Source organism: Panicum hallii, chromosome 1 (assembly GCF_002211085.1).
Source record: "Panicum hallii strain FIL2 chromosome 1, PHallii_v3.1, whole genome shotgun sequence".
Taxonomy (NCBI): Eukaryota; Viridiplantae; Streptophyta; class Magnoliopsida; order Poales; family Poaceae; genus Panicum; species Panicum hallii.
In genome coordinates, this window is record NC_038042.1 from 371727 (window position 1) to 386783 (window position 15057).

Consider the following 15057-nt stretch of genomic DNA (forward strand, 5'->3'; position numbering starts at 1 on the left):
GCAGGTAGTGAGGCCCACATGGCATGCGCGGGCACCTACTACCACGTGCGCGATGGTGGGTGCACGTGCCTTGGCTGGCCCACTGGTCAGAGGCAGAGGCAGAGGGGAAGGGGAAATCCGCCTCGATTTCCTCGACGCCAAGCAACCCCCGTCGCCCCGCCCGCCCGTCTCCTTCCTCCTCCTCCTCCCGAGACGCGACGACGAATCGCCCGCCCGCCCGCCCAGATCCCCAGCTCCCTCTCCACCCCCCGGCGCCCTCGGTCGATCCACACCCCTCCCCGGCCTCCAAGCAGGTACCGTCTCAGGATTTTTTCCTGATTCATTAGTTCCGCTGGATCTGCTTCGTCCTCCATGCGAATCCGAGATTTCTTCTCCTATGTGTACGATTCCACCGCCCGGCGGTTGCCTGATTTGTCTGATGCGCCACGGATTTACCTCAATTGTGTTGCCTGTATGTAATTCGGCTGTGCAAAATTCGTGGGGAAAACCAAGGGTCTCCCTCTCCGGGACTACGACTCTGGGAGTCTGGATTTGGTCAATTGTTACTATCCAATTGCTTGATTTGATCTGGCTGGCAGAGTGTTGTCTTAATTCCATGATCAGGACAATTTGCCTCTTAGCAACGGTTAGCAATTCGGGGTTTCTCAAACACAATTGCTCTGATTTGATATGGCCTAGGAAGATTCTGCTAGGGAGATCAACCCCCCCCCCCCCCCCCCCCCCGCGCTGCATACTCAAGATCCTTCCTTTACTGGACAAAATTGGTGATGGAGCGCGCAACTAGAATTCATCTTTTTATGTTTGCAGCTTTAGGATACCACTACGTGATTTCTAGCCTAGGAAATTATGGATTCTCGTTTAGCTTCTTAATTTTCTCAGGAGACGACGACACATGTACCACGGTCTAATTTTAGTATTTTCCAGATGTAGCAATTTATTTTCTCCATTCCCAAGACTATAATTTGCAGCTCAGACTTCTGATGTACGGTACGATCTACAATTCATGATGTGTGATTCTTTCTATTTTACGTCGTTCTTTAATTTATGCTTCCAGCACGTTCCTTGATCTCCTGCTTCATTTTCCAGCACCTGCTGGCCCATTCTCACCTAAGTTTATCCTCTCTTGGCACAGTGAAGGAACCTTATGAGCTGGTTGGCTGGGGCTCTACTCCAATTCTGGTGCTACTAAGATGGGTCAGGACCTGATCAGCAACAAGTTTGGGACAAGACTAACCATAGATGAAATAGCAGGCGCCTACCACTTCTCGCTTCTGCTCTCCCCTGTTGTTTCCTTCTGGGATTGCATCTTCCGCAAGATAAGATACTCATTCAGACCTGAGTGGGTGTAGCATCCTGCGTTGACCCTCTTTTTTAGCAGTAGCTGGTTTGCAAATAAATAGACCACCTAGCAAGGAGTCCAAAAGAATGAACTTTGAAGATTTTGTCTTTCCCTAATTATATATAGATAGTAGAGGAGTTTAGCTGAGATAGTAAATAGCGGGCACAGTTGTTATGGACAAGACTATCATGAGCAATCAGGCAGGCAAAGTCTTGAAGAAAGGGAAAAAGAAACAGGCCAAGGATGAACTGGATCGCCAGAAGCAGGCTGAGAAGAAGAGGCGCCGGCTAGAGAAAGCGCTGGCAAACTCGGCTGCCATTATTTCAGAGCTGGAAAAGAAGAAGCAGAAGAAGAAAGAAGAACAGCAAAGGCTGGATGAGGAAGGTGCTGCCATAGCTGAAGCAGTCGCTCTTCATGTTCTCATAGGTGAAGACTCCGATGAACCCTGCCACTTGATGCTAAACAAGCACAGAAGGTGCAGCCATTGGGATCCCTCGGCTGGCTTTGAATTCACCATGGATGCACAAGCCGCTGATATTTATTCTTCAGATGGACTGATTTGCGCCAGCCATGCATATGCTCCCAAAGGGAGGTGGGCTGATTGGGGGATTGGCCAGCCATTGCCATCTTGGGGAGAAGTGAGGGACCTCCAAGGCCCGTACTATCAAGGAACATTCCATCAGACAGTCAACTGCCCTGGTTTCGTAGCAGCCCAAGCAGTGTCGTCGTTGCAGATCAGAGAAGACTCGTCAGAAATCACATCTCCAAGCCAAGGAGCGGCAGCTGCAACTGTGGTTAACAGGATGCTTGGCGGTGCCAACAGGCTGAACCTTTACAGAGAGATATAAAAATACACTTTGTCATAGCATTGTATATAGTCACCAAAAAATGCGTTGACTACGTTGCCTGCGATATATAGTCTTCTGGTTTCAAAACAAACGGATAGAACATCTTGTTTGCTGTTTTGTGAGTGTACTAAACTCTTAAAGGGTATTTTGTATCAGTTAACATTGGTATTGTAATGAACATATATGGTTTTGATTTCCATAACTTTTTTTGCGAAGTGCTGTGATTGGAATGCTTCTGTATTCTTGGCTATGGTGCTACTCTCTCTGATTGCTTACGTTTGAGTATGTTGTAGGAGCAAGCATATTTAGGTGATACATTGCTTCTGGCTTGTCAGACGATGCTGATGTTAAGCTTGTTTTGTCCTCGTATATATAATATATTACCCTGTCTGTTTGATCACAAAGATTTGCCTGCGGAGCATGGGCCGGATAATAACTATATACGAAAATTGCCTGAATATGAATAATTGCTCCATCTTGACTTATCTGTGAGAATCGAAGTAACATGTCAACTTTTGGAGAAGATAAAGTTGCTCCCTGAGATGAGATGACGGTCCAACGACAAACTGGAAACCCAGGCTCCAGATTGAAGCATTTCCTTGTGCAGCAGAGCATGGTTGTCCCGAGTGCAGTTGCACATTCTATATTTGTACTGGGTGGTTGCAATGAAGAAAGAAAGCTCATGTCAGCTTCATCTTGTAGCCTTGCAGCAGGTGGAATGTTGAAATGGTGATGCTGAGCAGAGGGCCGGCCCGGCCCCTCAGGTCAGGTTTGCCTGTTCCTTCAAAAACAAAAAGGTCAGGTTTGCCTGTAATATTGCTGGCCCTGACAGATATATGCTGAGATGGCAGAGGGCAATTTCATATCAGAGAGAGAACATTGCGCAAACCGAAAGGCAGGTGGTGGTTCCTCCTGAGCTCCTCTGCAATTTTGACCTTATCTTTTACCATTGTGCCATTCTTTTAGTGTTTTCCTTATTTTCACCCTCAGCAGTGGTCTACTTAGAGCAGAGCTTTTTCTTCTTGTGAAGTGTTTTGAGTGTGATGAGGCTGCGCAGTCGTTGATGACAGTTGACAGTGTAGAAACAGAGGATGCATCGGCCATCTCTCTGCCTCGGTCATTGAGAATTGCATGCTCTAGTACTACCTAGGTAGGCTCCTGAGCCTATGTGGATGGGGCAGGCTCCTGCATTATTGGGCCCCCTGTTAACATGCATGACAGTGACTGATGCATTATTGGTTTCTCCTTCCCGTTAGCAGCATTCAGCAATGCTCCGTTTTGGACATTATGTTTCTCCTTCCCGTTTTGGGCCTGTTCGTTTCCTCCTATCTAAACTTTAGACCCATCACATCAAAGAGAATCTTGCTATTTAGAAGTACTAAATAAAATCTGTTTATAAAACTTTTTGCACAGCTAGATGCTAATTCGCGAGACAAATTTAATGAGCCTAATTAATCCATAATTTGCCACAGTAATGCTACAGTAATTGTTCGCTAATCATGGACTAATATACCTCATTAGATTCGTCTCGTGAATTAGCACTAGGGTTCTGCAATTAGTTTTGTAATTAGACTTTATTTAATACTTCTAAATGATAAGATTCTCTTTGATGTGACCCCTCTAAAATTTAGGTATCCGGAAACGAACACCCCCTTAGTTGTCTTGTCTCAATTAGATCCGTGCTGCCCTTTCTGTTTAGTTTTGGACATTATGCTGTCTTAATTCCTTATAGTAACAGCGCGTCATTCACACTAGCGCTCCCCATGGCGATCTAGGGTTCCTCGGCGTTCCGGCGCTTCTCTAGCCTGATTGCTACTGCAATCGGGTCTCTCGTGATCCGGATCCGCGTGGGAGTGTCTCGTGGTTTTGCTGGGTAAGCCAGTTTCCTACTCTTCAAGTCCCGGGGCTGTACGACGGCTCTAGGGTTTGTGAGAGATTTTCATCTGCTGCTAGCGTTTACTTCCTTGGGAAGAACTCCTTGAGTTGGACTCCGTCTCGTACGGCGCTACGTCTCTGCCTACTGTTACTTATTGTGCCGTCGACGCCTCGGCTGGTCTGCGACGCTGTTCTTCGCTCCCGCTGCTAGGGTTTCCTCTACTCCGTAGAACTGTCCGGGGGTGAACAAAGGGAACCCGGTGAGGGATCTGCCCACCCGAAGCCTATAACGAGCCTGACGTCCTGCGCGAGAGTGTGTCCTGGCTGTGGGAGATTTTGCGGGTGGTGCAAGATGGAGAAGAACACGAACGAGGAATTGACGATGGAGGAGGAGGAGTTTTGACTTGGAGGATGAATCCCCTATTCTAGCCAGAGGAGATGGGTGCAGCTTGGCGTTTGGCCAAACCGATCCCAGTGCGATCGTTGGGGGGATAATGGATGAGTACAAGGGAGATGCCCTAATTGTGGTGGCGTATGATTGGGTCAGTAGGCCATCGGAGGGAATCATTGACTCGACTGATATATGGGTCAGATTCTATGATGTTCCTGAGGCATTGATGACGATGGCGGGTCTTAATCTTTGTTGCTGATTGCCGATGGCAGCTTGCTTTTCTGCTCCCGGGCATCGTCAGCTCAGGCGGGTCAGGTGACGCATGTTGTCCGCGTGCTGGGAGCTGCCGAAAGAAGAGGATTTCTTACAATTTCTTTCAAAGGAAAAACGGTATGGGCAGCTAGCTGCTAGATGCTTGTTGGCGTCACAGGTCACAGTCGTCGTCGGAGATGGGATTCCTAGGCCAATAATGCAAGCTGCTGCTGTGTGCACGGACGACGCCACTGGAATCTGCTCGGGGCTGCCCGTACATGTATCTTCTTTTGACGTACGTACGTGTCGATCAAATACATACACGTATAGCGACGACGTGCAATCATGAGCGAGAGGACAGGAGGGAGGGAGGGAGGAACGTGGGCACGCACGCACGTACGTACAAGCTGGTCCGTCTCTACATGTCCTGCGCGCCAGGCCCGTGCGTGGTCCCACGTGTCGGGAGCTATAGCTGCGGCCCCGCCGTATTGTTTTTTGACGGATGGAGAGCGAGACACCGATCGACGGAGAGAGATTGTTGTGTGCCATCATGCATGCATGCCCACCATCGCTACCAAACCAACCTCCCCCAATTCAATTCGGTTCCAGCCACGCAAATGTGTGGTAGATATATGGATGGACTCCGTGCAGATATAATATGCATGCTTACGCGCCTTGGATTATAATTGATATTTTCCTCGAAATATGGTATGGACGGAGACGCTTCTATACGCGTATATACATGCAATTCTATCTATCAATATGAGCAACTTCGAAAGACTGAGCTGGTAGGTTTTGAGATTGACCAAGTCAAGTCACCGTAGACGTCTCGTTGTCGGCAGGCATATCGTCTGCAATAAAAAAATAGTCTAAACTGAACAAACTATTCCATCCATTTCAAATTATATATCACTTTAATTTCTCTGGATTCGATCATGCTATACGTCTCGATATGTATACGTTACCTCTAAATATATAGAAAATACTATATATTTAAAAGGATTAAAATAATCTATAATTTGAAACGGAGGGGGGTATATAAGTATTTGTTAGTAAAGAGATTAAACTCCAACGTCTCTCACGCACACACTCAGATACATATGGCGCGCAGGCCCATATAGTATATGGTAGCTACTGGATGGGCCAAGCAAGCAATGCAAGCTAGCTAGCAAAGGCGTAGTACGTGGTGGACCAATGCGTGGTGACTTGTAGTGAATGTTTAAATCTGCTTTTGTACGGTGCCCATGAATGCGTTGGCAATTTGCGCGTGACGACCATCCAACTCTCTCGTCATCCTGCATGCAGGCAACAATGTGTCCAGAGAGATGCATGAGTTTCTTCAATTCATTATTAGCTAGCCTTCTTGGTCTCGCAAAGAAAGAAGAAAAATCATTAGCTAGCCTAGCCTTCCTGGATCTGTACAAACTTCACTAGTTTTACAAACAAACAACCAATTACATACTGACACACTGTATCCTATATGTAAAGGAGGGGGAAAAGAGTCATTTCATCCTCTCAAAGAAAAAAGAAGAAGAAGAAAAAGAGGACAATATTAATACGGCAATGGCAGCATAGGAGGAGTACGTGGAAACGAAGCGATTGGAAACAAATAAAGGGTATGTATCCGTATGCATATAATCGTAGTAACAGGGTAAGGGTATGTATGTACGTACGTAAGTACGTACGTATGTATCCAATCATGCATTTTAGCCGTAGGCGTATGTGGGTGTACGCAGAAGCATGTATGCAATGGTCCCTTCCTTCCAACATATGGGGGGGGGACACGTACGAACGAAATATCGATGGCATATATATACTGGTGGGTCCTTCCAAAATTCAAGTGTCTCACCCATATACTCATGCACCACGCATGAGAGGCATAGAGATGGATCGGACCAGTTGAGATAGGACAAGAGCACATTTAAAGAGAGTCGATCGACAGGCATATGCTGTCTAGCTACCTTCTTGCAAAAAAGAAAAAATAGCCATGCTCGATGGAGCAATTACATTTGAGGATGCACCTTGCAAGTTGAGCGTATCTCAACGGGTAAGGTTCTATCCACTCGGATTTACCCAGTATTTTTTTCTAAATTATTTTAAAATTTAACCGGCGCATTCTTTCAGCGTTAGCCGACGTGGCCAACGATCGCGAGACATCTGTGGTTAGTTCATCAATCTTGAGATCTACCGTCACAGTGTCTCGAAGGTGCTTGCGGAGGACTATGCGTGCGTGTACATGAGCATCATAGTGTCTGCTACCAGATGGGACCGTGCAGCAGCCATAGGTAAGCTACCCGCTGCTTCTCTCCCTCTACCACATTTTTCATCGGCTCAATTTTCATGTTTAGGAATTGTTCAAAATCCACGGTTCCCCGCGTCGCTCCTCCTAGGGCGGCTCGGGCGGAATCCGCTCCTCCGAGCGCCGCCGTCCGAAGCCCGAGCGGCCGCAAGGAAGATGGCGGCGGGGCTTCACCTCCCAGAAGGATACTTCATCAGCAAATCAAATCAATGTGTTTGAAGAGAGTGTGTTTTGTAGACTAAGGTCGATCTTTGCTCAAAAGAGATTGAGTTGTAGTTGAATTTGGGACGGTGTATATGGAGCATATATCGAGCCAATCAGCAACCGAGGCAAATAAATGCAAATGCCGGACCAGGCCAAGTTTGATGAATTTTGTGCTGGGAATGGTGGTCTTTGCGGATAGAGACGTACGTACTAGTAGTATTGAAGGGGACGAAAGGAAAGGAAAGGAAAGAAAAGAAAAGGAGGAGAAAAGAAATAAAGGGGGCAGAAACAGCCAAAAACAGGGGTGTTGTGAAAAGATGGAAGGGAGGACCGGAGGAGGAAATTGAGCGAGAAAACGAGGGGGATTTGTTCGAAAAACAGAAAACCTCGGGGGGTGCGGACGGGAAACAACGGGGGTGCTGTCACGCTGTGTGCTGCTGCCTGTGCTGGTGGTGGTCCGTCCGTCCTCCTGCATTCTGCCTGCGAGAGCCCTGACATGTCCAACGATGAGGGGCCCACCCGTCCGTCCTTGAGTGACGTCACGCTTTTTTGGACTGCACTGCTAGGACTGTACAAACCTCTGTCGACACGTCTCTCTCTCTCTCCTCTCTCTCCTCTCTTCTCTCTAGTCTTGATGAATGAGCTTCTTATTAGCGAGCTGAGCTGGTTGGTGGTGGTCTGAAGAGCAATGCCAGTAGAATAGAAGAAGTGGATCGGAATTCTCGCCATGGTACATGAACGCATCGAGATTCGGTGTTGCACAAATTATAATGAAATCTGTCAAATGCAGGTGCAGGTGCAGGTTCAGGTGCAGATGCTGGAGGAGGCGTGTTTGGTTCTACTAGGATTTCATCCCGTCTATATTATCATATGCTAATTAAAAATATTAAATATAAGCTAATAAAAAAATAAATTCCAAAACTCTAGGATCTATTAAACTTAATTAGTCCACAATTAATCCATATAATACTAAAATAGACATATACTAATTATGAATTAATTAAATTTAATAAATTCATCTCGTGAATAAGCCTTGCATTATGCTGTTATAATTAGCTTATGTTTAATTTTTTTAATTAGCATCGAAATATTCGATGTGATATAGTTTAAAAGGTAAGTTCCAGGAACAAACAGCCCTGAGATACTTAGATAATAAGCCCAGATTGATCGATACGGACTCTGCACAAACAAAATTCGACCCAAGTACTTCATTAATCTCTCTCTGTCTGTCTGCGTGTGTGATTACTACATTAACTAATACCATTAGAGATTCGCAGCAAGCATCATGCACGCACGATGCTCGATCTCTATCCCTGCTGAGCATTCACAAAGCAGCAGGAGGAGGAGGGTACCAGCATGCACCTGGCATTTTCTAGAGTACTTATGCTTGGACAACCACGTACGGCCCTGGTACGTAGCCCACTACCTTCTTCACACAAGTTTAACTTGCACAAAGGCAAAAAATAATTGGTTCCAGTTTCCACCGATATGATGGTGATTATTTCTGCTAGCTTTGGGATAGTTTGGAGCAAGTCTGAAACATCGCCTCATTTCAGTATAGCAAAGAATAATTTCATGATTTCTTTAGGTCACAAACGCTTACTATATATATGTTTAGACCTTTCACCTTTAGAAACTTGTAAAATGTACACAGCAGGGCAAGATTGCAAGAGAGGGCATGCATGCTTGTGTGCAGAATACTTTTTTATTTAAATATAGGACATGGATTCTATGGACATGCATGGCAGGCAAAAGAGTGCAAGGGATTTGCTTAATGGGATGAGGATTTTGTGGTCACCTGAGCAAATTTGACAATCGGTTGGGTGGGTTGAAGGCTTGAAGCGCTTCTGCCAGCCCCGGAGCCCTTTAGCACAGCGTGCAGGCGGAGCCACGAAACGTAGCTCCGTCTACGTACTCTGGCTCCCGCAAACGGGGCCTAATTTGTTAGGACCAGCTATGCCTCCTCGATGAATTGGAAGAACTGTTTTCATTTAAGATAAATATATATAGTGCATTCCTGCGGTAAGTTTCAAATGCTAGCTTGAAGTAGTATTATAATATTGGAGACAAATTAAACAAATCACGAATGAAGCGGCTAGGTAGGTAGGAATTTGTTGCTGCCGCTGCCGACCACTTTCGTCCAATCTTGATGCCATCTTGGAAATATAATGCTAATCGAACACCACATCATGGCTGATGCGTTGAACAGACGGCAGCATCATGCAACAGCTGCATGAGACAACCTGTTGGAACATCTGGCTCTTATAGTATAAGTAATCACATACATCGTCCCCACGTAATCTGAAAGTGTGTTTTGATCGAGAGATAACTCTTCTCTATCCTATTCAAACAGAAAAAATATTGTATAAGCTGACTCATATGCAACCGTCAGAGGAGGCCTAGGCTGCTACGGAAAAGGAGCTACAATATAAAGCATCTTGCTTGCATAATTGCATTTTGCGAGCCAAGCTGGTAAGGGGCTGTTTAGACGTAGGAATTAATTTTTAGTCCGGATCACATCGAATGTTTGGATGCTAATTAAGGAAACTGAATATGAACTAACTATAAAACTAATTGCATAAATGAAGATTAACGCGCACGAGACGAATCTATTAAGCCTAATTAATCCATCATTAGCATATGTTTACTGTAACACAGCATTATCAAATTATGGACTAATTAGGCTCAATGGATTCGTCCCGCGAATTAATCTAAATTGCATCAGTTGGTTTTATATAGTTAGTTGATATCCAAACATGCAATGTGACGGAACTGCTCGCATAATTGCATCTGTGAGCCAAGCTGTGATTTCAGCTGGAGAAATAAATAAATATTGGCACCAGATATCCGCCGACACATCTTCTGACGACATTGACTCCAAGGACAAATTTATAAACAGGATCGAGGAGCTACTACAGTACTAGTATATATATTTGATGATCATCGACGGCGCATACCACGTCAGATCATGCAAATGTATGATTCCTTAAATAAATCATCTAGTATCTTCTTGTAGCTAGCAAGCTAGATCATGACCATCATCATCTTAAGCATCATCATATATATAACAAGGAGTAGTAGTAATAGTAGTAGTACTGCTAATATATAAGTAGTAGTAACAACAGCTAATAACAAGAAAGAAGGAAAGAAGAAACAGATCAATAAGCAAGGCAAATTAACAAGGAGATGCATGGCAATGCCATGCCATGCACGCAGCTACTCACTCCAAGTTAGATCCATCCATCCAGCTCATCAGCTAGCTAGCTATAGCTACTCATCATCATCGTGGCCGCCATGGCTCTCCACCTCGTCGTCCTGATCCTGATCCTCGTCGTCGGCGGCCCTCCCCTTGGCAATGCCACCGTCCTCCTCTTCGTCGGCCGCGCCCTCCTCTCGGCCTCCGGCCTCGTTCTGATGCTCCCTGTCGAACATGAACCCGGGCGGGCCGCCCTGCGCGTCGGGGTACCTGACCACCGCGTCCAGCAGCTCCGAGCTCGCCTTGGCCTCGTCTCCGCCGCCGGCATTGCTGTTGCTGCCGGCGCTGCCATTGTTGGACTGCCCGCCGGTGCGCGAGTAGAGCCGGTCCAGCTCGTCGAAGTAGGGGCACGTCTTGGCGTGCGCCGGCCGCTTCTTGCCGCTCTCCTTCGCCTTGCGGAAGTACTTGTTGATGTTCTCCCACTTCTCCTTGCACCGCTTCGCGCTGCGCCCGTACCCCGCCGCCGCCATGCGCGCGCTCACCTCCTCCCACAGCGGGCCCTTGAGCCCCGGCTCCTGGAACCGCCCCTCCAGCCCCGTCCGCACCCGGATCAGCGCCTCCACCTCGTGCTTCGGCCACCGCGACGTGCTCAGGTGCAGCGACCCCACGTCGCCACCGCTGCCGGGCGCCGTGTCACCGCAAACGCCGCCGCCGCCGCCGCCGCCGCCGTCGTAGGGCACCAGCTCCTTGCCGGCCGCCGCGTCCTGGCTCATGTCATCGCCGGACGCCGCGGCGGGCGGCGGGAGGGCGATGGACTCGCCCGAGATCTTCTCCAGGTACGCGATGATGGCGGCCTCGCGCGCCGCGGCGCTGGCGCGGTCCTGCGCGCGCGCGGTCGCCTCGCGGGCGAACTTGTCGGCCTCCTGCCGCCGCCACGCCTCGTCGCGCGCGGCGCGCTCCCGCTCGCGCCGCTCCATGGCGTCCAAGAACTGCCGGTGGAGGCTCTCCTGGTGCTCCATCAGCCGCTGCACCAGCCGCTCGAAGAAGGACGCCGACGCGCTCAGCTGCTCCTGCCGCCGACGCTTCCGCTTGCGCCGCGCCGCGTCCGCCGACGGCTGCGGCTGCGGAGGCTGCACCACCGCCGCCGCGTCCTCCCCGGCCGACGTCTCAGATGTGTTGAGCTGCGGCGCGTCCGCGGCCGCCACGCCCGGGAGGTCGGCCATGGCCGGCTCTAGGATGGCATTGTCGTCGCCGGTGAGGCCGGAGCCGGAGCCCGTCTGGGCGCCGCCTGCGCCACTGCTCCCCGGCTTGTAGATGGCCTCCAGTTCGCTGAACAGCTTGTAGTTGCTGCCGCCCGCGGACGCGGCAGCGGCAGCGGCGGCCGCGGCAGCAGCATTGTCGTCGCCTTTCTTGAAGTAGTTGGCCGCCGCGGCAGTCGGCGCGGGGGACTCTGGCGTGGCCACCTTCTCCTTCCCCGGCGCCCTCTTGCTGCTGCTCGTGCTGTGTAAGTAGTCGATGTCGAGCGGCCGCCTGCAGATTTTGACACATCCAGCAGCCAAACAAGACGAAGAATGGTGAGATGGATCGAGAAAGGCGCGAAATTTTCATCCAATCCAATCTGATGGGTAGAAGAATACTAGAGGGAATAATTGTTGCATAGCATTGCATTGCATGCAAGAACAAGATGCTTTCTCCGCCATGTCACCGGAACCTTTTGGGTGAGGTAATCATGCATCGTAGAAAAGGGAAGAGAGACGGAAAGTAGGTGCTCGAGTGAGGATGTGTCCGTTGGAGGCTGAGGAGAAGAGGAATCGCCATGCCCATCAGCAGCAGCAGCTCTTTCTCAATCATGCCACTATTATTGGTCGTCCTCTGCTCCCTCCCCACGAGCATCCGAAGCAGAGCAAGAAAACAAGATGCAACCTTCTTTTTTTTTTTCGATTTCCGCCAAGAACCGCGAGTGGGGGAAGCAAATCGGCGAGGAATTTATTTGGATTGAGAGATTTCAGCAAGACGGGGAGCCTACCAGGTGGGTTCTTTGATGGAGGTCTCCTCGTCGCCGTTCCACCGCCGGAGCCGGCTCTCGGGGGCCGCCTCGTCGTCGCCGCCGCCGCCGCCGCCACCGACATGGAGCATCATGCCGCTGCCCGCGCCGCCGCCTCCGTCGTTGAGGGCGTCGTCGGTTCCCCCTGTGGCGCCGCTGCCGCCACCGGCGTCGACCGCCAGCTTAAAGTTCATGGCGGCCGCCAGGAACGGAGGGACGCCCGGAGGGGCCGCGCCGCCGGAGGCCGCGCTCCCGGCGCCCGCCCCGGAGCTCTCAGGCACAGCCTCGACGTCGAACCCCAGGTGGTGTGGGTGGTGGTGCTGCTGGTGCGGCTGCTGGTGGTGGTGCTGCGGAGCCCATCTCGACGGCGCCGACTGCTGCGGCTGGTGCTGCTGCGGCTGCGGCGGCGGGGGCTTGTGGTGGTGGTGCTGCTCGTGGAAGAGCTGGAGGTGGTGGTGGTGCCCCGCGGCGGCGGCCTGGTGCAGCAGCTGCTGCGTGAAGGGTGCCTGCGGGGGGGCGCCGAAGTGGGCGAAGTGCGGCGGCATGTGCGGCGCGTGGTGGTGGTGCTGCGGCGGCAGGGCGTGGTGGTGCAGCGGCTGGTACCTGAAGGGCCCGCCAAGCTCCTGGGCGGCGGCGGGCTGGGGCGGCTGCGGCTGCTGCGGCGGCGCGGACATGGCGAAGCCGCCGTCCATGATGAACTGCTGGAACTCGGAGACGCCGCCGTAGCCGGACTGCATGGCGACGCCCGGCCGGGGAGAGCTACTGTGGCTGTCCTAATTGGTGGTACTCTTACTCCCAGTGAGGTGGCTGATTTCCACTCCTTCTCCAGTGGCGGTCAATTACCATTGCATGACCTCGGCGGTGATGGTGAGGCTTGCTTGGCTTGGTTACATGCTGCTGCTGGGCGGCAGGCAGGTAACAAATTGAGCAGCTTCACTTCACTTCACTCGCCCGAATTGCAAGTTGGAAATGGGAATGCACAGCGCTCACAGTGAGTGTGTGGGTAGGGGAGGGGAGGGATGGGGATGGGGATGGGGATGGAGGGGGATGGGAGGAAGAAGGGTGGGGATGGGGATGGACTTGGCCTTGTCTTAATGGAGAGGAGGGGAGGGTAGGCACAGCACAGGGCAGCAGGGGCTGAGGCTGAGAGGGGGGAGAAGGCCCAGCAGGTCTGTTTGGTTTCCATTTTGCTTCTGGGTGCCCTGCCCCAGCTTTATCTTCTGGCAGTTTTGGAAAGCAGCCCTCGGGCATGCCCTTATTTAGTTCCCTGTGCATCGGGTGCCCTCTTCATGCTTCGCTTCCGGTCCTTGTCCCGGTTTGAATGGGCTCTTTCTCTTTCTGGAAACTAAAGGGCTCAATTTCATCTTTGTATTTATTTATATGTATGTATCATCATCCATCGCCCTCTCATCTTCTTCTTCATTATGCAGTACCTGCAATGTTGAGATTTGGATGCTTTATCTTTGCCTTTTATACATCCAAAACAAGAAAGATACTACTCATGTATGGCTTCTTTGGATCAACAATGTCCACCCAGGTGCCATCAGTTTGGCATTAAGATCGATATTCTGACTAGCATCATCTATTAGCATAGTTAATACATGTAATTATTTCTCAACCTTTTTAGTGACAAGTAGGATTTTTGGTAGGGAAAAAACCATCACCCTTAATCGCGTATTGACTTTTAATTATAAGTAGCGGATGAGGTGGGGTGGATAGACATAATTCCTCATTCGAACCAGTCTAAAGACTAACCATCAAATACAGTACGCAAAGAAATCATCTATCTTTGTGGAGTAGTAGTAGCTGTAGGTGAAATAACACAGCACACAAAGTAGAAGCATTCTATGCAAATAAGCCGTGAAGCACATGTAACCAGCAGTGGTACTATAACATAACAGAGCTTGCGTTGCCAATGGTAAAGTAAATGCAGCTTTCGTGATAGTAGGACGAGCAGAGCACCCCAAAAACCAGAAACGAAGGTTTTGACCATGCCAAGAATAAGAATGTCCGTCCTCTCTCATGCAGTCATGCTGAGGCTGTGCGTTGCATTCTTCTCCTTCTTCTTCGTTGGTGTAAACGTAGACAAAGTTGGGGTGGTGGATTGCAGGTGAAAAGGACCTGTCTAGAAAAGGCAAAGAGCAAAAGGAAATTGAAAAGAAAAGGGGACGCTGACGTCAGCTCGCTTGTGGTACCGGCCGGCATGGCACCGCCACCGGCGCCCCACACGTGCCCTGCACGTGTGGGGAGAGAAGCAAGATTTTCTTACTCGTGCATCGGGAATTGCAGCTAATCACTAGTTTATTATTACGAGCTAATTGATTTGTTGAGGGCGTTTTCGTAGATTTTATATGAGTTTCATTTCATGATAAGAGTGGAGTTCGTGGCACTAAAACTTGATGTAAAGAAGTTTGAAACCGGAACAAAATTTTAGCAAGCACGATTCATTTGGTTACCATGCCTTTTGTCGATCCTGCGCTACCAGCGTCGGTCATATTTTATAGGTGAAAGCCGTTTTAGGCTTCACCAGCAGTTTTTTGCATGGAGCTGCTCCCAAAGTATTTTTTTTTTTTGGCTTCGGCCGGAGCCGGCTTTGCAGCTGCTTTTCA

The 15057-nt window shown here is 49.7% G+C and overlaps 2 protein-coding genes across 3 annotated transcripts; one reads left to right on the forward strand and one right to left on the reverse strand.

Annotated features, from left to right (window-relative positions):
- Window positions 1–145: 145 nt before the first annotated feature.
- LOC112885490 lies at window positions 146–2402 on the forward strand. Of its 2 annotated transcripts, XM_025951107.1 has the most exons (3): window positions 218–293; window positions 925–987; window positions 1133–2402. In XM_025951107.1, the coding sequence occupies exon 3, from the start codon at window positions 1513–1515 to the stop codon at window positions 2185–2187; it is 675 nt and encodes a 224-aa protein (XP_025806892.1). In that variant the 5' UTR covers window positions 218–293; window positions 925–987; window positions 1133–1512; the 3' UTR covers window positions 2188–2402. The 2 variants fall into 2 exon arrangements, with proteins under 2 accessions (XP_025806888.1, XP_025806892.1); XM_025951103.1 differs by lacking the exon at window positions 925–987 and having other exon boundaries at window positions 146–293.
- Window positions 2403–10283: 7881 nt separating this feature from the next.
- LOC112895387 (trihelix transcription factor GT-2-like) lies at window positions 10284–13740 on the reverse strand. The gene is made up of 2 exons (XM_025963373.1): window positions 12431–13740; window positions 10284–11934 (listed from the first exon to the last, which is right to left on the reverse strand). Exons 1-2 carry the CDS (start codon window positions 13183–13185, stop codon window positions 10479–10481), a joined length of 2211 nt encoding a protein of 736 aa, XP_025819158.1. The 5' UTR covers window positions 13186–13740; the 3' UTR covers window positions 10284–10478.
- Window positions 13741–15057: the final 1317 nt, after the last annotated feature.

What these genes read in the sequence shown, in the direction of transcription:
- LOC112885490 (XM_025951103.1), top strand. Translation starts at nt 1,513, where the DNA reads ATGGACAAGACTATCATGAGCAATCAGGCAGGCAAAGTCTTGAAGAAA.
- LOC112895387 (XM_025963373.1), bottom strand. Translation starts at nt 13,185, where the DNA reads ATGCAGTCCGGCTACGGCGGCGTCTCCGAGTTCCAGCAGTTCATCATG. An exon ending in TCCATCAAAGAACCCACCTG is followed by an intron (nt 11,935 to 12,430) that starts GTAGGCTCCCCG and finishes CAAAATCTGCAG; the next exon opens with GCGGCCGCTCGACATCGACT.